Source organism: Garra rufa, chromosome 18 (genome assembly GCF_049309525.1).
Source record: "Garra rufa chromosome 18, GarRuf1.0, whole genome shotgun sequence".
In the NCBI taxonomy this organism is placed as follows: domain Eukaryota; kingdom Metazoa; phylum Chordata; class Actinopteri; order Cypriniformes; family Cyprinidae; genus Garra; species Garra rufa.
Genome location: NC_133378.1, coordinates 19,223,439 through 19,246,577, shown reverse-complemented (window position 1 = coordinate 19,246,577; position 23,139 = coordinate 19,223,439). Strand labels below are relative to the sequence as shown.

The following is a 23,139-nucleotide window of genomic DNA, read 5'->3' as shown; positions in this document are numbered from 1 at the left end:
TAAAATAATGAACATTTTGCAGATTCTGCAAGGTGTATGTAAACTTTTGACTTCAACTGTAATTGACATAATAATGATAAACAGCACAGACAAACCGTGGCTTAGTTATAGCATGCTAAATTCAAGCATCTTTTATTCTGTCTCTGTGTGTTTCCCAATAGCGAGATGCACTTGAGCAAGCAGAAGAGGGAGAGACGGAGCCTGATCAGGGCATGTACAGACACCTGTCGTCACAGCACCTCTTCAAACTGCTTGACTGCCTGCTTGAGTCCCACAAGTTTGCCAAGGACTTTAACTCGAACAATGAGCAGAGGACAGCGCTCTGGAGAGCAGGTCTGCGGTCTTTTATTTCCCCGTCTGGGTTGTGGTAATGCTGTCATTTATAGTAGACTGTCTTTTTTCATGTGCGTGTCTTTTATTAATTTCGCACGCAGGCTTTAAGGGGAAGTCAAAACCGAATCTTCTGAAGCAGGAGACCAGCAGTCTGGCCTGCAGTCTGAGGATCCTCTTTCGCATGTACTCCGACACGCAGCTGCAAGACTCCTGGCCAGACATCCAGACACGCCTGCTGCAGTGAGTGCAGCCGTCTGCCTCATTCATTAATCACGCCCGCTCACCAAGCTCAACACAAAGACAGCTGCTTTTATACAATGCAATCTGTGCTATGTGTTCAGATACATCTATTGTTTAAAGAAATCACGTTTGTTGTTATTTTGTATGATTATTTCAATTATATTCACATCATGAGAGCATTACATATAGGTACTGTACTCATTACTGAGTGTGTAATAATTCAATTAGATGACTCTTATAAAGGAACTGTTTTTTGTAAAACATTGAGGGATGAGTCATAATCACGTTCTCTTATTTACATGTGCTGTACGGGAAGGTATTGGGACAGTAACGATGTGTGTTTGTGTGTTTGATTTAGGGTGTGTAGTGAAGCCCTGGCTTACTTCATCAGTCTTACCTCAGAAAGCCACCGGGAAGCCTGGACGAGCCTCCTGCTACTGCTCCTCACACGGACACTCAGACTGCCTGATGACAAAGTAATAACACACATAAACAAACACACCCATCTCAATAAGCCAGAGCCCAAAATTAACTTTTTGCCTCACCGGCCAATAAATATTTCTTACCAGACATGAAACTGGTTTGGTTTGATTTGGTTGGGTGTTTTGTTTTATTTAAGAGGCAGTTCACCCAAAAAATGAAAATTCAGTTATTTATTACCTACCCTTATGTTGTTCCAAACCCGTAAGACCTTCGTTCATCTTCAGAACAAAAATAAAGCTATTTTTAATTAAATCCAACAGCTTTCTGACCCTGCATAGACAGCAATGCAACTACCACGCTCAAGGCCTAGAAAGGTAGTAAGGACATTCAAAGAAAACAAAAATAACAACTTTATTCAACAATATAATTCTACAGTAGATTTAGTCGGCTAAAAATCTAATACAGTGTAATGCATTTATTAAGCATTTCTCTAAAATGTCCAAACTTGTCGTATAGGTTTGATATTAAGGTTTTTTATTATGATAGACACAGATTTAACTGCTGCGACACTCAACATGCCTTTATATTAAAATTAAATGAAAGCACTTCTCATAATGAAACAAGAACATGGTCTTCTTTTCAATGAAATACCATTGGTTATATAGGCTAATTATGCATTCTTTATAACAACTTGTTTACCATATTCTTCATTCTTTCAAGCAGACATATTTATCTAAATAACTTCAGATAAATGTAAATCTTTATTAGGGCTACTGAAGTGATTCAGTCAAGAACAGTCAAGATTTTCTGTTTCTTTTGTTGCTTGATTAATGTCAATGCCACAGACAATAGCAACTAAATTAGGCTGCTGTCCCTTTAAACCCTAATGCACAAATGCAATGTACTGATACATGTCTGATATTCTCTCTAACTGTTTACATTCACATAAGACGTAAGTGTTATGTGAATACTCATCAAAACGGTCAATTTGGACCAAAATTGAGTTTTCTTTTGCGTTGTCAAAATTATCCACGTCTGCTCTTTGCCTACTTCCAGATATTGACATTTTGAAAGTGTATGCTAGCTCATGTCTCACCAGATACATCAATAGGCTATTGATGCAATTCAAATGTACCCATCTGACCATGCAGCAGATTTGTTTTAAATTTCTTCCCAAATCGTCCTTCCCTAACATTTTCGTTTCGTTTTTATTCATTGACGAAAATGTCATTAGATTTTTTGTCATTCAAAACAAGTTTTTTGTCGTTATTGTCTCGTTTTCGTCAGTGAAAAAAATGTTGTTGGCGAAAATAGTCAAATTATTCGGCAACAAAATTAACACTGCCTTTTTGGGCCTTGAATGTGGTACTTGCATTGCTGTCTATTCAGGGTCAGAAAGCTCTCAGATTTCATTAAATATCTTAATTTGTGTTCCAAAGATGAACAAAGGTCTTACGGTTGAGAATGACATGAGGGTGAAAAATTAATGACAGAATTTTAATTTTTGGGTGAACTATCCCTTTAAAATAGTAATAATAATACTTGCTGTGGTTTTTCTTTTTAAATTTGAAATATTCAACATATTTGCCACAGCATGGTTTATATATGATGATAAACTTTTCACTGAACTAAAAGTAAGAGTCACAACAACACAGATGTATGTTTGTCTTTTTTTACAATTCAACATGAGGTCCCTGATTACAAATAATGGTACATTTTTTGCCTTTCATGTTGAGTCAGACATTATGTAGGCATCCGGTTGGTTTCAGCCACTAAATCTCAGTTTTATATTGAGAAATATTGACACTGAGCAAGAAAAACAGCGTGCAAACATAATGTCCTTATTAACCATACAGGTGAGTCTGATAATTAGCCAGTGGGTGTTATTTCCTGTAAGAAAAGACTTGTTTGGGTTATCTCTCTTATCCTTCAGGAGTCTGAGTTGGGGCTTTTATTACAGGAAGCTACCTGCTGAAACAGCAGCTTGTCAGTGTGATGACCTTTATATGTAAAATAGACAAACCACTGGCAGCCCTGGGGACCTTCCCTGTCCATAACTAAAATACACTTTTCCATTCGTCACTGTTCTGATAATATCAGGCATTCCCATCGGCATTCCTCCCTCTCCAGATTGACACTCTGCTAAAAGGTCTTTAAGGGAAACCCCTGAGTAGAAAAGTAATAGTATGCCCCTTTTTACAATATGTAATATAGGTCTCAGGTGTCCCCAGAATGTGTCTGTTAAGTTCAAGCTCAAAATACCCCACAGATCATTTATATCATTTTGAGAATGCCCATATTGAGTGAAAGCAGAAACACGTTGTTTGTGCATGGCTCTTTAAATGCAAATGAGCTGCTGCTCCCCGCCCCCGTTTCCAGATTAGATTTGTGCTTTTAAAGCTCGTACATCAGATACTCTGCCAAAAAAACATCTGTTTGGTTTTGATTATCATGTCTATAATGCGTTTCAAACCATATATAACTATAACTATAAAATTACACTACCGGTCAAAAGTTTGGGGTCAGTAAGAGTTGTAATGTTTTTAAAGAAAGTCTCTTATGCTCATCAGTGCTGCATTTATTTAATCAAAAATATAGAAAAAACTGTAATATTGCGAAATGTTATTACAATATAAAATAATGGTTTCTATTGTAATATACTTTAAAATTTAATTTATTCCTGTGATGCAAAGCTGAATTTTCATCAGCCATTACTTCAGTCTTAAGTGTCACATGATCCTTCAGAAATCGTTCTAATATACTGATTTATTATTAGAATGATCTATATTGGATTATATATTGCAACAGTTGCCCTGCAAAGTATTTATTTAGAAATTGTGATATTTTTTCAGGATTCCTTGATGAATAAAAATCTCAAAAGAACAGCATTTATTAAAAATATAAATATTTTCTAACAATGTAAGTATTTGCTATCACTTTTTATCAATTTAACACACCCTTGATGAATAAAAGTATTAATTTCTTTCAAAAAAAAAAAAAGAAGAAGAAAAATTTACTGACCCCAAACTTTTGACCGGTAGTGTAAGTTCTCTTTCACGTCGTATTGCGCTTGAACTGTCAAATACACAAGTTTATGTTAAAAACACACAGGAGTTGCAAAAACAGTCGGTTATGTCTGTGGGAAAGAAACCACATGTTTATATTAGATCTGTGTGGCAGCAGCGTGATATACAGTAAAAAATCAATAAATCCACTGCTCTCTAGTCTCTTCTGAGGCTGGGACTCTAAATAGTGTTCTGTGCTCGCAACTAGCACACTGTTGTTGCTTGCGAAAACACAATGGCACTGTGGGAGGAAACGTGCAGATTAAAAGTGCAGATTATAGCACTTAAACACAGAAAAAGTCAGATTTTCATGATATGTCACCTTTAAATTAATGAATTAAAATGCCATCTCTCCATGAATGTTTAACATTGTCTTCTCTCTTTCAGTTCAAGCCTCATGCCTCCTGCTACTACCACCATCTGTGTGAGATGATGCAGTTCGACCTCATTCCGGAGCTTCGCGCTGCTTTGCGGCGATTTTTCCTTCGCATTGGTTCCGTCTTCCACATCGCTGCTCCCGAATTGGCCAGAGCGCAGCCTTCATCATCATAACTGAGGAACATAGATCAGAGATGAACTGAGAAGAAAGCGAGGCTGTAAAGTGGTTGGATAGTCAGCACTTACAAGCCTCTGCTGTGTTTCGAAGGACTGTACAGGAGCGCAGAATGACTGTGTGTGACTGTCCCATACTTTCCTCAGTCCTGCCAGTCCTGACTCATCGGCGTCAGTCGCTCCCCTATGAGAGAAAACAGCACTGTGGCCCAGCAGGGTGACGCTTCTGCTGTGTCATCCGTCTGTGTTGTTAGAGTCACGAGTCATATTTGTTTATTTTTATTTTTGACTTTCTTCTGGATGGCTGCGAAAATAATTTATTACCAGTACTGCTGTATATCTGGTTTCTGATCGTCTGTTGATTTCATTGTTTTGGCTTTTGTCCTATCTGTAAATTGTTGTCTGTTTTAAAGGCTGAAGAAAGATAGACTTACAAAAATGAGATCATCCTCTGTTATTAAGAGCTTGTGCATCGAGCTTGCACCAGTGAATAATGGCATGATTTATTATGGTCCATAAATGCCCATTATCGTTGTCCTTTATTGATTCATCATACAATTAAACAATCATCTCTGATTTAAATCTGTTCATTCAACTCAACAGCGATTTTTGCATTTAAAGTGCTTTTAGTTTGGGGTAAAACAATTTGGTTTCGGTGTGTTCACACTGAAGCCCAAATTGTCCTAAGAATGTAACGGTTGCTTTCAAAGCATTTGGTGTTTATTTTACATGTGTCGATATTTACGCTTGCTAATCCAGACTAGGCAGACACTACCATTTCTACCATGCCACACATCAAGCTCATTTGGTTTCCATTTTCATTTTTTGTTTCATATTTATCATTGAAATCTTAAGACATCTAATGAATATTTAATTTTAGTGCACTAGAGTTTGCCTAATAGTTTTTTTTAAGTCTTTCATTTTTGCAAGTGCTGTTCGCTCTCGATTTGGAGTCAGACTGAATCAGCAAGTTTACAAGATGGATGCCAGTCGCTGATGTCATTATCATAAAACAAGTGAAGCGGGAGAAATACAGGAATACAAATGTACTGTATAATCCAGGTATATCTTCATTAGACCCCAGCAGCATATGACTTACTAGTGTATTACCGGTGTAGATCCAACTCCCAATTCATTTTCATTAAGGATGTATTTCATTCTTGAAGTGCATTTAAATATTTTCTGAAAAGCATTCCTTCCCTTGCTACTATGGATGTCTACTTTGCCTCCCTCGAGACTGGGGAATATAAATATATATAGTATATGAAAAAAATACAACATGTAAAGTTTTCATGTAAAATATACAGAATACTGTTCAACTCTATACATATTGTGATGTAATCTTACAAGCATTTGGTGAAGTAATCAATAAAGTTTGAATTCTGAACCATTGAATTTTCTTCTACCGGTGTTTGTTGTTTCTTCTGTATTAGGGTTTTTAATGAGGGGTCTAATTCCTTAACCGAATGTATAACTTTCTATCTTTTTATAAGCTATTAAAAATGTATTTTCATGTCACTACCGAAACACTGTGTTTTAGTCCATTAGCAGAGACTGATTTTAACTACACCCCTACATTTATGATCAGGAAATATTTATATGTGTGTAACCTTAAAGAATATCACTACAGAACACCGTTTTTCTGTAATTAAACGCTTTCTTTGCCATTCCATTTTCCATAATATTTAGTTTTTATATGTGTACAACTATTCAGAATTGTGCTAGCTAACCATGTGGTGATTAGCATCTTTAAACTAGGTTCAAAAGTATCTGAAATTATCACGACCGAAACATTTGGTGAAGTTTCGGTAGTAACATCTTTGTTTTTTTGAGTGTTATCCTGTAAAATTGTCACTACCATAACAGTCACGAGCAAAACATGTCGTCATTGTTTTGGTAATGACAAAAGAACACACAATTCATTATTTGGCGGAAATAACCATTTTTTTGTATTTTTGTATGTTTTTATTAGTGTTTTAGTAAGTGAGTTAAAATTCTGTAAAATGTGGCCTCTACCAAAACATTAGTCACTACCGAAAATATGCAGTCACGACTGAATGTTTTGTCAAAAATAAAGTATACTGAATTATCAAACAAGATGTTGTGATAGTGTCTGGTTCAATTTATATTCAAACAAATGAAACCTTAACTTTGAAATCAGTATGATCAACTTTTTGCCTTTTACCAAGAAAAACTGAATACAACAATTCTCATAAATAACATGTTAAATATTAAGATTGTAATTATTGATTTACCTCTGAAAACTTTAATAAAATAGAAAAATATATTTACAAGGTAGATGTAAGCAAAACCTACTAGGTCAATATAACCATTCTTATTAAATTATATATTACTGTGTTTCGGTAGTGACAAATTTGAGGAAAGGACAAATATTCCAAAACGTAAAATACAATATGAGAATTAACTGCACAATTACTAGAAGTGTGTACCTTCGATATTATACAATTTGCAAACATAAAAAAATTGTACAAAAAGACATTTTAAGACGTTTCCAACTCTTGACTTTGAACCAATTTTGTAGAATGGCCAAATGAAGAATTTAATTTGAATCAATAAAGCGAATATTTGTACTCATTTATACGCCACGGGGTGTCGCTGCCACAGTCAGACGCATTACGCGCGTTTTGGGGTAACAAAGGTTACCATAGTAATTCTGCCACTCTTTGTTTAGTGAGCTCAAGCCGTTTACCCTTATTCAAAATGTACACTAATAACGTCAGTTAAGTTTACATATGCACATATTTGTAGTTATATATTGAGACGAATTCATTCAAGAACACATAATGTGTAAAAGTTGCGAGTTCGTTAAGATTCAGTCATTAGTATTAATAGCAGTCGCACTGAATGGCGTCTCAACATTTTAAAACATAACCGTTGTTTTTCAAATAATAATACGCTTTAGTGAACGACTTCGGAGTTTGTGAAATAGTTACTCCACTATTTGGAGTAAGCAAGCTCAGTTGCACATCTGCTGTAATATATGAATAGGCCCTCAGTTTAAAGAGCAGCTCTGAAGGGGCGGAACTGAGCGTTGTGAATGTTCAGAGCACCGAATGCGCTGCTGACAGCGGCTCTACACCGACTGCACTCGGGTCGAGGAGACACACGCCGACATCGATCATGCGGGAGATCAGGAATTTGCCTTTCCAAATATCCGAGTAAGTAGCAAAGCTCTGCGATGCGGTTGGAAACAGGAGCTTTATCTTTACACCCGCTTCCAAATGATTTCGCGTTTCCCTGTAACATATAGCCAGTCCATCTTCCATGACGCTAGCTACATGGCTAACTAGCCGAAGGGGGAAAGATTGACGTAGTTGGCTTGGATTTTTACAGGAAATGCATGCTTGGCCAGCAAGAACCATCAATTATATAGAGCTTGTTATTAATAATTTGCTCTATTGCAAGTAACGTATGTGGCGTTTCTCAAGACTTAAATGCGTGCAGAAATGCATTAAGTGCATCGGATTCATTTGTGAATAAGATATGAAGGGGTGTTTAATTTGACTTGCATGTATAAATTGTGTATGCAGAAAGATAAAAGAATTAGACATTTTTAAATAATATACATTCAGTGTTTCTTCTCAGGATAGACGCGGCGAAATTTGTAAGCTTTCGCGCTCAGCTTGAGATCAGCTGCAATGTTTGAGTTATAATTATGAATTTTGTGCTTTTTCTCAGACTGAAATAATTCTGAAGCGATCGCTAATGTTACTCTGAAAGTGATATGTGTTACCCGACAGAACTGACTGCTTGTTTCCGCTCGGCCTCTGCTAGTGCTATGGGCCCGAGCCTTTTATTACGTAATGGTTGGGTAGGCAGCGCTAGCGTCATTTAGGTGATCATGTCCTATCACAGAGAGGGGAGGTCTGCTTTAAAGAGAAATATCTAGCACTGCCTCGTTTTTTCCTCGCATACAGTATTACTTTTGATCTGCCGCGGATTGTATTTGATAGTGTCGCTTAATCTATAACTGACGTTCGTATACACTCCCAGGAGTTGGTTTACTTCATCTACATGAGGGGACTATGTTATGGTAAGCTGAATGCTATTTTACTCTCAGTGTTGTCATAATTGTCAATAAGCACGATGAGGTGAGGTAAAGTAGATAAACGTTAACGCTAGACTTTGTGTGAGGTAATTTCTAACTAACGACAGTTGGTGGATAAAGGCTTTGGTTCGGTGTGTATATTAGCCACTACTGTAGACTTTATTTTCAAAACGTTGTTTCTTTAGAGCACTGATATAAAACACTGAATAGCTTTGTCTGGGATGTATTCATACACGCGTGGGAATGTGTGTTGTGCTTGAGTTGACATTGTGTTTGTAAACAAACCGAATTCACTCCTGAAATGGTCTGCTAATGAATCCAGCGACATCAATAAGTGCGACCACATCATGTAATAAACATAACATTACACATACAGTACACGTGGATTAAAGGATGTGGCTCATATTTTTAGAAAATGACAATATGCGTCATATTTGAACAGAGAATGAGTCATTTGTTGTTAAGTAGCAAAATATGTGAGTTAATTTTACATTTTTGTTGCGACAAACAGAGCTTCTGAAACGGCCATGTGTTGTGCTCTGAGCCTCGTTGTTGTCAGCACGTGTTTGGCTGATCCAGTGTTTCCTGAAAACTCTCCTGCTTTTCCCAGGAGCGATCAGATAAATGCACCGCGTGAACATCCCGCGCTCGTGATGTAGGCGAAATTATCACAACATTGTCACTTGGTCCATTTATTAAATAATAAAGAATTTTTTTAAAAAAATCTCTTTACTCTCTATCTCTGTCTATAGTATCCAAAGTTATTAAAATGATAAAATTATTGATTCTCTTGATCAGACGTTATCATTCTAAAACTTTGTATAGAATTGATCTGTAATAATACTAGTGCTGTCAATCGATTAAAAAAAATTAAATGCATATTTTTTTCTGATTCTGATCCTGATTAATCTCATCTAACCGTTTTTAAATATACTTTTATATCTGCATTAATTCAAATTAATGTGTAAACAACATACAGACAGTATAGTTTTTTTATGACTGAAGGTGAGTATCACTGTTACCAATATTGCTGATGAGAAAATTGCTTTTTTTTTGTTCATCAATTGGTCATATTGGCAGCACTGAACGTAAACAATGCCACTGTACCGAACGAAACTCGCATATTTTGCTGATTATTGCTGCTGAAAATGGTCAGTTATTGTCATGTTTTGGGCTGTACTAATCTGCCAGACCGGTAAAATCATTTGGAGTACTAAAGACTGCCAAAAGGTATAACAAATCAAGGAGAAGGGTGCAAAAAACTGTCTGAGGAACAAAAGGCGTTTGTGGTTAGCCAAACTGAACCAGGATTTCCATGAATCTTGACAACATTTGTGTTCTTGTCATTTCCGGTCAGGTAGGTGAAATATTAGACTAATATCTTAATTAATACTTCTTGTACGTATCGTTACCACCTATTAAAGGAGAAAAATTTACAGATAATTTACTCATCCCCTTGTCATTCAAGATGTTCATGTCTTTCTTCAGTCATAAAGAAATTCTTTTTTGTGGCAAACATTTTAGAATTTTTCTCCATATAGTGGACTTTAAACTGCCCGAATGCAGTTAAAATGCAGCTCCAAGGGGCTCTAAGTTATCTCAGCCGAAGAAGAAGGGTCTTATCTAGCGAAACGATCACTTATTTACTTTAAAAATGTACAATTTATATACCTCAAAGTATTATTATTTAATAATATTATTATTAACCTCAAATGGGTTAATAATCTGGGTCCATACATTTAGGGTATGTCGATAAACTCCCATCTCATTTTCTCCTCCAATTTCAAAATTGTCCTATATTGCTGCAGAAGTACTGTGTTTACAAAGTAAAGGAGGGTCAAACTCTGCTGTTTTACCTTTTTTTGTAAAAGAGGATGTAGGACGACTTTGAAGTAGAGAGCCCTTTGAAGCTGCATTTAAATGCATTTTGGAAGTTCAAACTCATGGGCAACATAGAAGTTTACTATATGGAGAACATTCCTGAAATTTTTTCCTCAAAAAACTTAATTTCGTTATGACTGAAGAAAGAAAGACATGAACATCTTGGATGACAAGGGAATGAGTAAATTATCTGTACATTTTTGTTCTGGAAGTGAACTTCTCCTTTAACTTTAGTTTGTCAAACTATTGCACCCTTTCCTGCTTACTAAGTCCTTCTCTATAAGATTCTGTACCTTCCACATGTTTTTTCAGTGATTTAGACAGCATAAATTAGCAGTACAACGGATCCAGTAGTACATTAACTGTGCAATCCGTGAGGTTTTTTACATCCGAGTATCTCCAATATGGCCACGCATCCAGTTAACTGACCAAACCGTGACAAACGCTCTATATTTAACCATTGACTATAGCCATTCAATATTACAGTATATTTGAGAGCTGGAAATTTTAACATTTTAACATTTATTAAACTTTGAAAAACAACAACAACAACTTCTAATTTAAGCGAACTTAAAAAAAAATTCACAAAAACCCATTATTTACTGGCTGACCGGACAGGTAAATTCATTTTTACTGACATATGGCCTGACAACATCCCATCTGACCGCAGTTCACTGTTGTTCTACTAAAGCTCCCTTGTCACCTGTAACTTTTCCGTGCTTGTTTGAATAGCGCCTGGTGCTGAAGTGAAGTTGGAGTGCGCTTCTGAAAAGTCTCACGCTTGATGTGGTCGTAAAGACATTCTGCAGTTGTGTCAAGAAAAAAAAGATACAAGCAGCAGTTGTGAGTGGGGTGGCCAACCCTAGCCCCCGCCCCTGCGTTAACTGCAATAAATATTTTTAACGCCATTAAACTGAAAAAAATGAATCACCTGCGTTAACACGCTAATTTTGACAGCACTAAATAATACATTTATGTCATTATAAATGAATGCGTTAATTTCAGTCTGTTCTGTTTGATGAGCAACGATTATACAATTACATGAAGATCCTTTATGATTATAAGAGTTGTCAGGCGTTCTTTATGAAAACCACCTTGGGTGTCTTTTGTCTGCGACTCTTGGCTGGATCTTCTGGCGCCACAATTAAGGTCCGTTATTGGTTTGCTGAAATGAGGGAATCATAATTCTATCCACGCTTTTGCTGTCCATGCCCCCTGCTGTTTAAAATTCACTCATGTCAAGGTCACTGTACGTTTAGCCACGTCTTGGACAGGGGGAGAGAGGATATTGTCCGTGTTTTTCGTAGGAGGCAGGTGATGAGAGGCTACCATCTGTTCCTTTGATCAAGCCTCTCCAATAAGTAAGAGGGCTTTAGACGATGGAAAAAAAAACTGTTTATCTTCAGTGCCCCTTAACCTCTTCCAAAGTTTCACCCTGACCCCCTCCTCTCCTTGTTTGTGAAGATGATTGCGTATTTACGGATCAATTCATTGCACTGTTGTCTTACCACAGGGTATGAGCCATTGCACCATCCCTGAGCGTCGGCAGAAGCCTGAGAAGGACGCGAGGGTGTGCACTGTGTTCTAAGAACGAGCGAGTGGATATCCAGACACTTTGGAGAACGACGAGCAACGACGTGAATTATGTCTTACTACAACCGAGAACTGGTGGTATTTTTTATCAAATACAAACTCTCGCAGAGGAACTACCCTTACAACCACATTGAATTCACAGAAAACACAAATCGGACTGATGCGGCGGAAGGGAATGATGAGGAGGAGGCAGCAGCAGGGACGACCACCCTCGTTAATGGCTCCCTAAACGGAACAAGTACTGGTTCCACTGGGACCCCACCGAGATCCCCCGCTTCAACCCCTCAGCGTCAGACGAATGGGACTGGGGGTCTGGACGCGGTAAAGGAGGCACTTCGCGATTCTGCCAACGAGTTTGAGCTGCGTTATTCCCAAGCTTTCAACGACCTGTCCTCACAGCTCCACATCACGCCCGCCACGGCGTACCAGAGCTTCGAGAGCGTGATGGATGAGGTGTTCCGCGACGGAGTCAACTGGGGCCGCATCGTGGGACTGTTTGCCTTCGGAGGGGCTCTGTGCGTCGAGTGTGTGGAGAAGGAGATGAGCCCGCTGGTGGGAAGTATCGCAGAATGGATGACCGTCTACCTAGACAACAAAATTCAGCCCTGGATTCAAAGCCAAGGAGGATGGGTGAGTTAAAAGTTTCTTGTATTTTTCTCCTATCCTTTTAGTTTTCTTCAGTTTGATTGAAAGAAGCCTATATAAATGTAACCTGTTTAAGGTTTTAAACCACTCTTGGCCAACCTTTGTGTAAAACACCTCTTTAAAGGACTCAACAAAGAGAGAGTTTCCCAATAATGAATATTCTGTCATCATTTACTTTGATTACCTTTAAAACGCAAATGAAGACCTGAAGAGGTTTCTGTGCTTCCATTGAAAGTCTAGGTAGCCAAAATCTAGAATATCTAAAAAGATCATAAAGCTGTTGTAAATTGAATCCACATGAATCAAGAAGATAAGGGATCATCTAAGGTTTAGTTACTTGTACTTTCGACGGAGGGACCAAAACTTCTGGGGTTTCATTAAAAATATCTGAACAGTAAGATTTTTAATGTTTTTTTTTAAAGAAGTCTCTACTGTTCACCAAGCCTGCATTTGTTTGTGCCAAAGTTTATATTTTTATATTTAAATAACTGTTTTCTATTGAATATGTTTTAAAATGTAATTTATTCCTGTGATCAAAGCTACATTTTTAGCATCATTACTACAGTCTTCAGTGTCACGTGATCCTCTAGAAATCATTCTAATATGCTGATTTGCTGTTCAAGACATATTAATTATTATTAGTAGTATTTAAAACAGTTGAGTAATTTTTTTCAGGATTCTTTAATGAATAGAAAGATCCTAAGATCTCATTTATTGGAAATAAAAAGCTTTTGTAACATTATACACTATGCCATTCAAAAGCTTGGAGTCAGTATAATTTTTTTTTTAGGAAAGAAATTGTAGAAATCAAGACTTTTATTTAGCAAGAATGCTTTAAATTGATCAAAAGTGATGATAAAGACATTTTTAATGTTACAAAAGATGTGTTTTTCAGATAAATGCTGTTCTTCTGTACTTTGAACTATAATAATAATAATGTGTTTTTTTACAGCAAATCAGCATATTAGAATGATTTCTAAAGGATCATGTAACTGGAGTAATGATGCTAAAAATTCAGCTTTGAAATTACAGGAATTTATTACATTTGAAAATATATTCAAATAGAAAACAGTTATTTTAAATAATAAAAACATTTTAAAATTTTGCTGTTTTGCTGTGCTTTCAAATAAATGCAGGCTTGGTGAGCAGAAGAAACTTCTTAAGAAAAACTTACAGTTCAAAAACGTTTGACTGGTAGTGTATCCCATTTCAAAATGTTGTCAGCTTTTAAAGGACTATAATAGTCCAGGAAAAGTGGATGTTATTGATGAAAGTGTGTTTTGCATGGCCAAATCTGCTGGCTCCCTTGGGTCCAGACAGGGGCTGTTTTTAGTGCTGCCCTCTCTTGGGCCTGGGTGTGGATGCTGTAACTCTGTGGAGGGGAAAGGAAAGGGAGATAAGATAGCAGAGCCACAGCCACTGGTCAGCTGATTATTGATTTCCATAGTCTTTAATTCACAATCGAAACCCTACAGAACGGAGCTGAGTCGAGCGTGTGGGAGATGAGCACGTTTGGATGAAAACAGAGGGGGATGCACTGATAGTTCATTGTTTCCTTTCATCTTTAGTCTTTTTATTGTTTTTCTCTCTGTTATTTCCCTTCGGTCAGCTGTCCAGTGATGAAAGGCGGGCATGAGTAAAGTCATGTGAAAACCCTTTGTGCTGGTTCTCTTCTTTATGTAGGTTAGACTATAGTGGCAGGTAATGGAGGGGTCCTGGCCAAGTCAGCTTTTTCTCTTTGTGATCAGGGCTGCGATTTGATTGGATGGGTAGTGGGGGTGAGATATGGAAGTGGATTGTAAAGGTCATTTTTAACAAGACTGGTTGGTTTATTGGATGAAGCAGAGAACAGACTCACTGATTGGCAGATTAGAGATTGTAGTTTAGATGTTTTTTTTTTTTTTTTTTTTCATTTGTCAATGTGTCAGTTGCAAAAATTGTTTTGTTTTGTTTTGTTTTGTTTTGTTCTAGAGCGTGCATTTTGTTCTTCCCTTGACCTTGGTTTTTGCTATCTCGTGATGTCTTGATTGCACAAAGAATCTGGAATTGTGTAGAAAGTGAAAGTCAACACGTCATTTTTAGGGCCCGAGCACCGATGGTGTGAGGACCCTATTGAATCTGCTCCGTTTATTATTATTATTATTAGGGCCCGAGCACCGATGGTGTGAGGACCCTATTGGATCTGCTTCGTTTATTATTATTATTATTATTCTTCTTCTCCGGAATGAATCGCATTTTTGAGGGCCTAAACATACCCGAAAACTCATGAAACTTTGCACACACATCAAACCTGGCGAAAATGGATGTCTGATATGGGTTTCAGAGATGGGTGTGGCAAAACGGCTCGATAGCGCCACCTTTACACGTTCCGCGGTGTGCGCTTTCAGCTATGATTCACGTACATGCATGAAAATCGGTACACACATGTAACTCACCAATACCTACAAAAAAGCCTCCTGGGACAAAATCCGAAACCCAACAGGAAGTCGGTTATTATTAATTTTCTTAGCAAAATTTGTGTCATTTTTGCCATTTTCAGGCGTCGTACTTGAACGAACTCCTCCTAGAGATTTACTCCGATCAACAGCAAATTTGGTGAGTCTAATCTAAAGCCCTTTGTGACGTTAAATTGTGAAGATCTAGAGTTTTCATCGGAGGGTGTGTCCGTGGCGGCCTCGCAATTTTCGATGTTTCGCCATGAAAAAGGAAGTTGCTATAACTTAGGCATAAAATGTCCGATCTGTCCCAAACTTCACATGTGTGATAACACTCCTGACCTGATGACATCTACATATCCATATTCAGTTATAGTCATAGCGCCACCTGCTGGCAACAGGAAGTGTCATGCTGTACTCCACAACCAACTCCTCCTAGAGATTTATACAGATCAACACCAAAATCGGTCAGTCTAATATAAAGGCCTTAGTGATGTTAAATTGTGAAGATCTTGAGTTTTCGTTGAAGGGCGTGTCCGTGGCGGCCTGACAAATTTCGAGGTCTCGCCATGGATATAAAACTTGTTATAACTCAGCCATAAAATGTCCGATTTGCCTCAAACTTCACATATTCGATAAGAGTCCTGGCCTGAACACATCTGAAGGCCAATATTCTATTATAATCACAGCGCCACCTGTTGGCAACAGGAAATGACTTGTATCAAACTCCTCCTAGAGATTTAATGATATCGACATTATATTTGGTCAGTCTGATCTAGAGGCCTTAGAGATGTTAAATTGCGAAGATCTTGAGTTTTCGTTAAAGGGCGTGTCCGTGGCTGCGTGACAAAGTTTGATGTTTCGCCATGGACATAGAAGTTATTATAACTCAGCCATAAAATGTCCGATCTGCCTCAAACTTCACAGGTTTGGTAAGAGTCCTGGCCTGAAGACACCTAAAGGCCAATATTCAGATATTATCATAGCGCCACCTGTTGGTAGCAGGATATATCATATCTTTCACTAACTCAAACATACCAAGGTCAATCTGCACCAAACTTCATATGTTTGATGAAAGTGGTAGCCTAAACACATCTACATGCCAATAATCAGTTATAGGCATAGCGCCACCAGCTGGCGGCAGTAAATTTGGCACATTTAAGTGACTTTGACATATTTCTCATATTTTTACTGTATTAAAAGCATACTACCCACCATTTGCTGTGTTCCTAAAGCCACCGGTCAGCGGTGAGCCCGTGTGCGAGGGCCCGTTCATCGCTGCTTGCAGCTTTAATTATTATTATTATTCTTCTCCAAAATGAATCGCATTTTTGAGGGCTTAGACATACCCGAAAACTCATGAAACTTCGCACACACATCAGACCTGGCGAAAATTTACGTCTGATATGGGTTGCAGAAGTGGGTGTGGCAAAATGGCTCGACAGCGCCACCTTTACACGTTCCGCGGTGTGCGCATTCAACTGTGATTCACGTACATGCACGAAAATAGGTACACACATGTAACACACCAATACCTACAAAAAAGCCTCTTGGAGCAAAATTTGACACCCAACAGGAAGTCGGTTATTTTTAATTTTCTCAGCAAATTTTGTGTCATTTTTGCCATTTTCAGGCCTCGTACTTGAACGAACTCCTAATAGAGATTTATACGGATCAACGCCAAATTTGCTGAGTCTAATCTAAAGCCCTTTGTGACGTTAAATTGCGAAGATCTAGAGTTTTCATCGGAGGGCGTGTCCATGGCGGCCTGGCAAATTTCGATGCTTCGCCATGAAAAAGGAAGTTGTTATAACTCAGGCATAAAATGTCCGATCTGCCCCAAACTTTACATGTGTGATAACACTCCTGACTTGATGACATCTATATGTCCATATTCAGTTATAGTCATAGCGCCACCTGCTGGCAACAGGAAGTGTCATGCTGTACTCTGCAACAAACTCCTCCTAGAGATTTATACAGATCAACACCAAAATCGGTCAGTCTAATCAAAAGGCTTTAGTGATGTTAAATTGCGAAGATCTTGAGTTTTCGTTGAAGGGCATGTCCGTGGCGGCCTGACAAATTTCGAGGTCTCGCCATGGATATAAAACTTGTTATAACTCAGCCATAAAATGTCCGATTTGCCTCAAACTTCAAATATTCGATAAGAGTCCTGGCCTGAACACATCTGAAGGCCAATATTCTATTATAATCAAAGCGCCACCTGTTGGCAACAGGAAATGACTTGTACCAAACTCCTCCTAGAGATTTAATTATATTAACATTATATTTGGTCAGTCTGATCTCGAGGCCTTAGAGATGTTAAATTGTGAAGATCTTGAGTTTTCGTTAAAGGGCGTGTCCATGGCGGCCTGACAAAGTTTGATGTTTCGCCATGGACATAAAAGTTGTTATAACTCAGCCATAAAATGTCCGATCTGCCTCAAACTTCACATGTTTGGTAAGAGTCCTGGCCTGAAGACATCTAAAGGCCAATATACAGATATTATCATAGCGCCACCTATTGGCAGCAGGATATATCATATCTTGCACTAACTCACACATACCAAGGTCAATCTGCACCAAACTTCATATGTTTGATGAAAGTGCTGGCCTGAACACATCTACATGCCAATAATCAGTTATAGCATAGCGCCACCAGCTGGCAGCAGGAAGTTTGGCACATTTAAGTGACTTTGATCTATTTTTCCTACATTTACTGTATTAAAAGCATACTGCCCACCGTTTGCTGTGTTCCTAAAGCCACCGGTCGGCGGTGAGCCCATGTGCGAGGGCCCGTTCATCGCTGCTTGCAGCTTTAATTAGGGCCCGAGCACCGATGGTGTGAGGACCCTATTGGATCTGCTTCGTTTATTATTATTATTATTATTCTTCTTCTCCGGAATGAATCGCATTTTTGAGGGCCTAAACATACCCGAAAACTCATGAAACTTTGCACACACATCAAACCTGGCGAAAATGGATGTCTGATATGGGTTTCAGAGATGGGTGTGGCAAAACGGCTCGATAGCGCCACCTTTACACGTTCCGCGGTGTGCGCTTTCAGCTATGATTCACGTACATGCATGAAAATCGGTACACACATGTAACTCACCAATACCTACAAAAAAGCCTCCTGGGACAAAATCCGAAACCCAACAGGAAGTCGGTTATTATTAATTTTCTTAGCAAAATTTGTGTCATTTTTGCCATTTTCAGGCATCATACTTGAACGAACTCCTCCTAGAGATTTACTCCGATCAACAGCAAATTTGGTGAATCTAATCTAAAGCCCTTTGTGACGTTAAATTGTGAAGATCTAGAGTTTTCATCGGAGGGCGTGTCTGTGGCGGCCTAGCAAATTTCGATGTTTCGCCATGAAAAAGGAAGTTGCTATAACTTAGGCATAAAATGTCCGATCTGTCCCAAACTTCACGTGTGTGATAACACTCCTGACCTGATGACATCTACATGCCCATATTCAGTTATAGTCATAGCGCCACCTGCAGGCAACAGGAAGTGTCATGCTGTACTATAAAACCAACTCCTCCTAGAGATTTATACAGATCAACACCAAAATCGGTCAGTCTAATATAAAGGCCTTAGCGATGTTTAATTGTAAAGATCTTGAGTTTTCGGTAAAGGGTGTGTCCGTGGCGGCCTGACAAATTTCGAGGTCTCGCCATGGATATAAAACTTGTTATAACTCAGCCATAAAATGCCCGATTTGCCTCAAACTTCACATATTCGATAAGAGTCCTGGCCTGAACACATCTGAAGGCCAATATTCTATTATAATCACAGCGCCACCTGTTGGCAACAGGAAATGACTTGTATCAAACTCCTCCTAGAGATTTAATGATATCAACATTATATTTGGTCAGTCTGATCTAGAGGCCTTAGAGATGTTAAATTGCGAAGATCTTATGTTTTCGTTAAAGGGCGTGTCCGTGGTGGCGTGACAAAGTTTGATGTTTCGCCATGGACATAGAAGTTGTTATAACTCAGCCATAAAATGTCCGATCTGCCTCAAACTTCACAGGTTTGGTAAGAGTCCTGGCCTGAAGACACCTAAAGGCTAATATTCAGATATTATCATAGCGCCACCTGTTGGCAGCAGGATATATCATATATTTCACTAACTCAAACATACCAAGGTCAATCTGCACCAAACTTCATATGTTTGATGAAAGTGGTGGCCTGAACACATCTACATGCCAATAATCAGTTATAGGCATAGCGCCACCAGCTGGCAGCAGGAAATTTGGCACATTTAAGTGACTTTGACATTATCTCCTATTTTTACTGTATTAAAAGCATACTACCCACCATTTGCTGTGTTCCTAAGCCACCGGTCGGCGGTGAGCCCGTGTGCGAGGGCCCGTTCATCGCTGCTTGCAGCTTTAATTATTATTAGGGCCCGAGCACCGATGGTGTGAGGACCCTATTGAATCTGCTCCGTTTATTATTAGGGCCCGAGCACCGATGGTGTGAGGACCCTATTGGATCTGCTTCGTTTATTATTAGGGCCCGAGCACCGATGGTGTGAGGACCCTATTGGATCTGCTTCGTTTATTATTATTATTATTATTATTATTCTTCTCCAAAATGAATCGCATTTTTGAGGGCTTAGACATACCCGAAAACTCATGAAACTTCGCACACACATCAGACCTGGCGAAAATTTACGTCTGATATGGGTTGCAGAAGTGGGTGTGGCAAAATGGCTCGATAGCGCCACCTTTACACGTTCCGCGGTGTGCGCTTTCAGTTGTGATTCACGTACATGCACGAAAATCGGTACACACATGTAACACACCAATACCTACAAAAAAGCCTCTTGGAGCAAAATTTGACACCCAACAGGAAGTCGGTTATTTTTAATTTTCTTAGCAAAATTTGTGTAATTTTTGCCATTTTCAGGCGTCATACTTGAACGAACTCCTCCTAGAGATTTATTCGGATCAACGGCAAATTTGGTGAGTCTAATCTAAAGCCCTTTGTGACGTTAAATTGCGAAGATCTAGAGTTTTCATCGGAGGGCGTGTCCGTGGCGGCCTGGCAAATTTCGATGCTTCGCCATGAAAAAGGAAGTTGCTATAACTCAGGCATAAAATGCCCGATCTGCCCCAAACTTCACATGTGTGATAACACTCCTGACCTGATGACATCTACATGCCCATATTCAGTTTTACTCATAGCGCCACCTGCTGGCACCAGGAAGTGTCATGCTGTACTCTGCAACAAACTCCTCCAAAAGATTTAATCAGATCAACACCAAAATCGGTCAGTCTAATAAAAAGGCTTTAACGATGTTAAATTGTGAAGATCTTGAGTTTTCGTTGAAGGGTGTGTCCGTGGCGGCCTGGCAAATTTCGTGGTCTCGCCATGGATATAAAACTTGTTATAACTCAGCCATAAAATGTCCGATTTGCCTCAAACTTCACATGTTCGATAAGAGTCCTGGCCTGAACACATCTGAAGGCCAATATTCTATTATAATCACAGCGCCACCTGTTGGCAATAGGAAATTACTTGTAGCAAACTCCTCCTAGAGATTTAATGATATCAACATTATCTTCAGTCAGTCTGATCTAGAGGTCTTAGAGATGTTAAATTGCGAAGAACTTGAGTTTTCGTTAAAGGGCGTGTCCGTGGCGGCGTCACAAAGTTTGATGTTTCGCCATGGACATAGAAGTTGTTATAACTCAGCCATAAAATGTCCGATCTGCCTCAAACTTCACAGGTTTTGTAAGAGTCCTGGCCTGAAGACACCTAAAGGCCAATATTCAGATATTATCATAGCGCCACCTGTTGGCAGCAGGATATATCATATATTTCACTAACTCAAACATACCAAGGTCAATCTGCACCAAACTTTATATGTTTGATGAAAGTGCCAGCCTGAACACATCTACATGCCAATAATCAGTTATAGGCATAGCGCCACCAGCTGGAAGCAGGAAATTTGGCACATTTAAGTGACTTTGACATATTTCTCCTATTTTTACTGTATTAAAAGCATACTACCCACCATTTGCTGTGTTCCTAAAGCCACCGGTCGGCGGTGAGCCCGTGTGCGAGGGCCCGTTCATCGCTGCTTGCAGCTTTAATTATTATTATTATTCTTCTTCTCCGGAATGAATCGCATTTTTGAGGGCCTAAACATACCCGAAAACTCATGAAACTTTGCACACACATCAAACCTGGCGAAAATGGATGTCTGATATGGGTTTCAGAGATGGGTGTGGCAAAACGGCTCGATAGCGCCACCTTTACACGTTCCGCGGTGTGCGCTTTCAGCTATGATTCACGTACATGCATGAAAATCGGTACACACATGTAACTCACCAATACCTACAAAAAAGCCTCCTGGAACAAAATCCGAAACCCAACAGGAAGTCGGTTATTATTAATTTTCTTAGCAAAATTTGTGTCATTTTTGCCATTTTCAGGCGTCGTACTTGAACGAACTCCTCCTAGAGATTTACTCCGATCAACAGCAAATTTGGTGAGTCCAATCTAAAGCCCTTTGTGACGTTAAATTGTGAAGATCTAGAGTTTTCATCGGAGGGCGTGTCCGTGGCGGCCTCGCAAATTTCGATGTTTCGCCATGAAAAAGGAAGTTGCTATAACTTAGGCATAAAATGTCCGATCTGTCCCAAACTTCACATGTGTGATAACACTCCTGACCTGATGACATCTACATATCCATATTCAGTTATAGTCATAGCGCCACCTGCTGGCAACAGGAAGTGTCATGCTGTACTCTACAACCAACTCCTCCTAGAGATTTATACAGATCAACACCAAAATCGGTCAGTCTAATCAAAAGGCTTTAGTGATGTTAAATTGCGAAGATCTTGAGTTTTCGTTGAAGGGCGTGTCCGTGGCGGCCTGACAAATTTCGAGGTCTCGCCATGGATATAAAACTTGTTATAACTCAGCCATATAATGTCCGATTTGCCTCAAACTTCACATGTTCGATAAGAGTCCTGGCCTGAACAAATCTGAAGGCCAATATTCTATTATAATCACAGCGCCACCTGTTGGCAACAGGAAATGACTTGTAGCAAACTCCTCCTAGAGATTTAATGATATCAACTTTATATTTGCTCAGTCTGATCTAGAGGCCTTAGAGATGTTAAATTGCGAAGATCTTGAGTTTTCGTTAAAGGGCGTGTCTGTGGCGGCGTGACAAAGTTTGATGTTTCGCCATGGACATAGAAGTTGTCATAACTCAGCCATAAAATGTCCGATCTGCCTCAAACTTCACAGGTTTGGTAAGAGTCCTGGCCTGAAGATACCTAAAGGCCAATATTCAGATATTATCATAGCGCCACCTGTTGGCAGCAGGATATATCATATCTTTCACTAACTCAAACAAACCAAGGTCAATCTGCACCAAACTTCATATGTTTGATGAAAGTGCCGGCCTGAACACATCTACATGCCAATAATCAGTTATAGGCATAGCGCCACCAGCTGGCAGCAGGAAATTTGGCACATTTAAGTGACTTTGACATATTTCTCCTTTTTTTACTGTATTAAAAGCATACTACCCACCATTTGCTGTGTTCCTAAAGCCACCGGTCGGCGGTGAGCCCGTGTGCGAGGGCCCGTTCATCGCTGCTTGCAGCTTTAATTATTATTATTCTTCTTCTTCTCCAAAGTGAATCGCATTTTAGAGGACCTAAACATTCCCGAAAACTCACAAAACTTTGCACACACATCAAACCTGGCGAAAATTTACGTCTGATTTGGGTTTCAGAAGTGGGTGTGGCAAAATGGCTCGACAGCGCCACCTTTAGACGTTCAGCGGTGTGCGCTTTCAGCTGTGATTCACGTACGTACACGGAAATCGGTACACACATGTAACACACCAAAACCTACAAAAAAGCCT

The 23,139-nt window shown here is 39.1% G+C and overlaps 2 protein-coding genes across 3 annotated transcripts in view; both read left to right on the top strand.

Annotated features, from left to right (window-relative positions):
• arfgef2 (ADP-ribosylation factor guanine nucleotide-exchange factor 2 (brefeldin A-inhibited)) overlaps positions 1–6,008 on the top strand; it is a 49,829-nt gene extending 43,821 nt beyond the window's left edge. For both annotated transcript variants that reach the window (XM_073822645.1, XM_073822644.1), the window contains exons 36-39: positions 162–333; positions 435–573; positions 932–1,049; positions 4,449–6,008. In XM_073822645.1, the coding sequence (XP_073678746.1) occupies positions 162–333; positions 435–573; positions 932–1,049; positions 4,449–4,613 (594 nt within the window). In that variant the 3' untranslated portion in view covers positions 4,614–6,008. The remainder of the gene's footprint in view (positions 1–161; positions 334–434; positions 574–931; positions 1,050–4,448) is intronic.
• A 1,644-nt stretch (positions 6,009–7,652) lies between these two features.
• bcl2l1 (BCL2 like 1) overlaps positions 7,653–23,139 on the top strand; it is a 40,483-nt gene continuing 24,996 nt past the window's right edge. The window contains exons 1-2 of the mRNA XM_073823199.1: positions 7,653–7,792; positions 12,077–12,786. Of these exons, the coding sequence (XP_073679300.1) occupies positions 12,208–12,786 (579 nt within the window). The 5' untranslated portion in view covers positions 7,653–7,792; positions 12,077–12,207. The remainder of the gene's footprint in view (positions 7,793–12,076; positions 12,787–23,139) is intronic.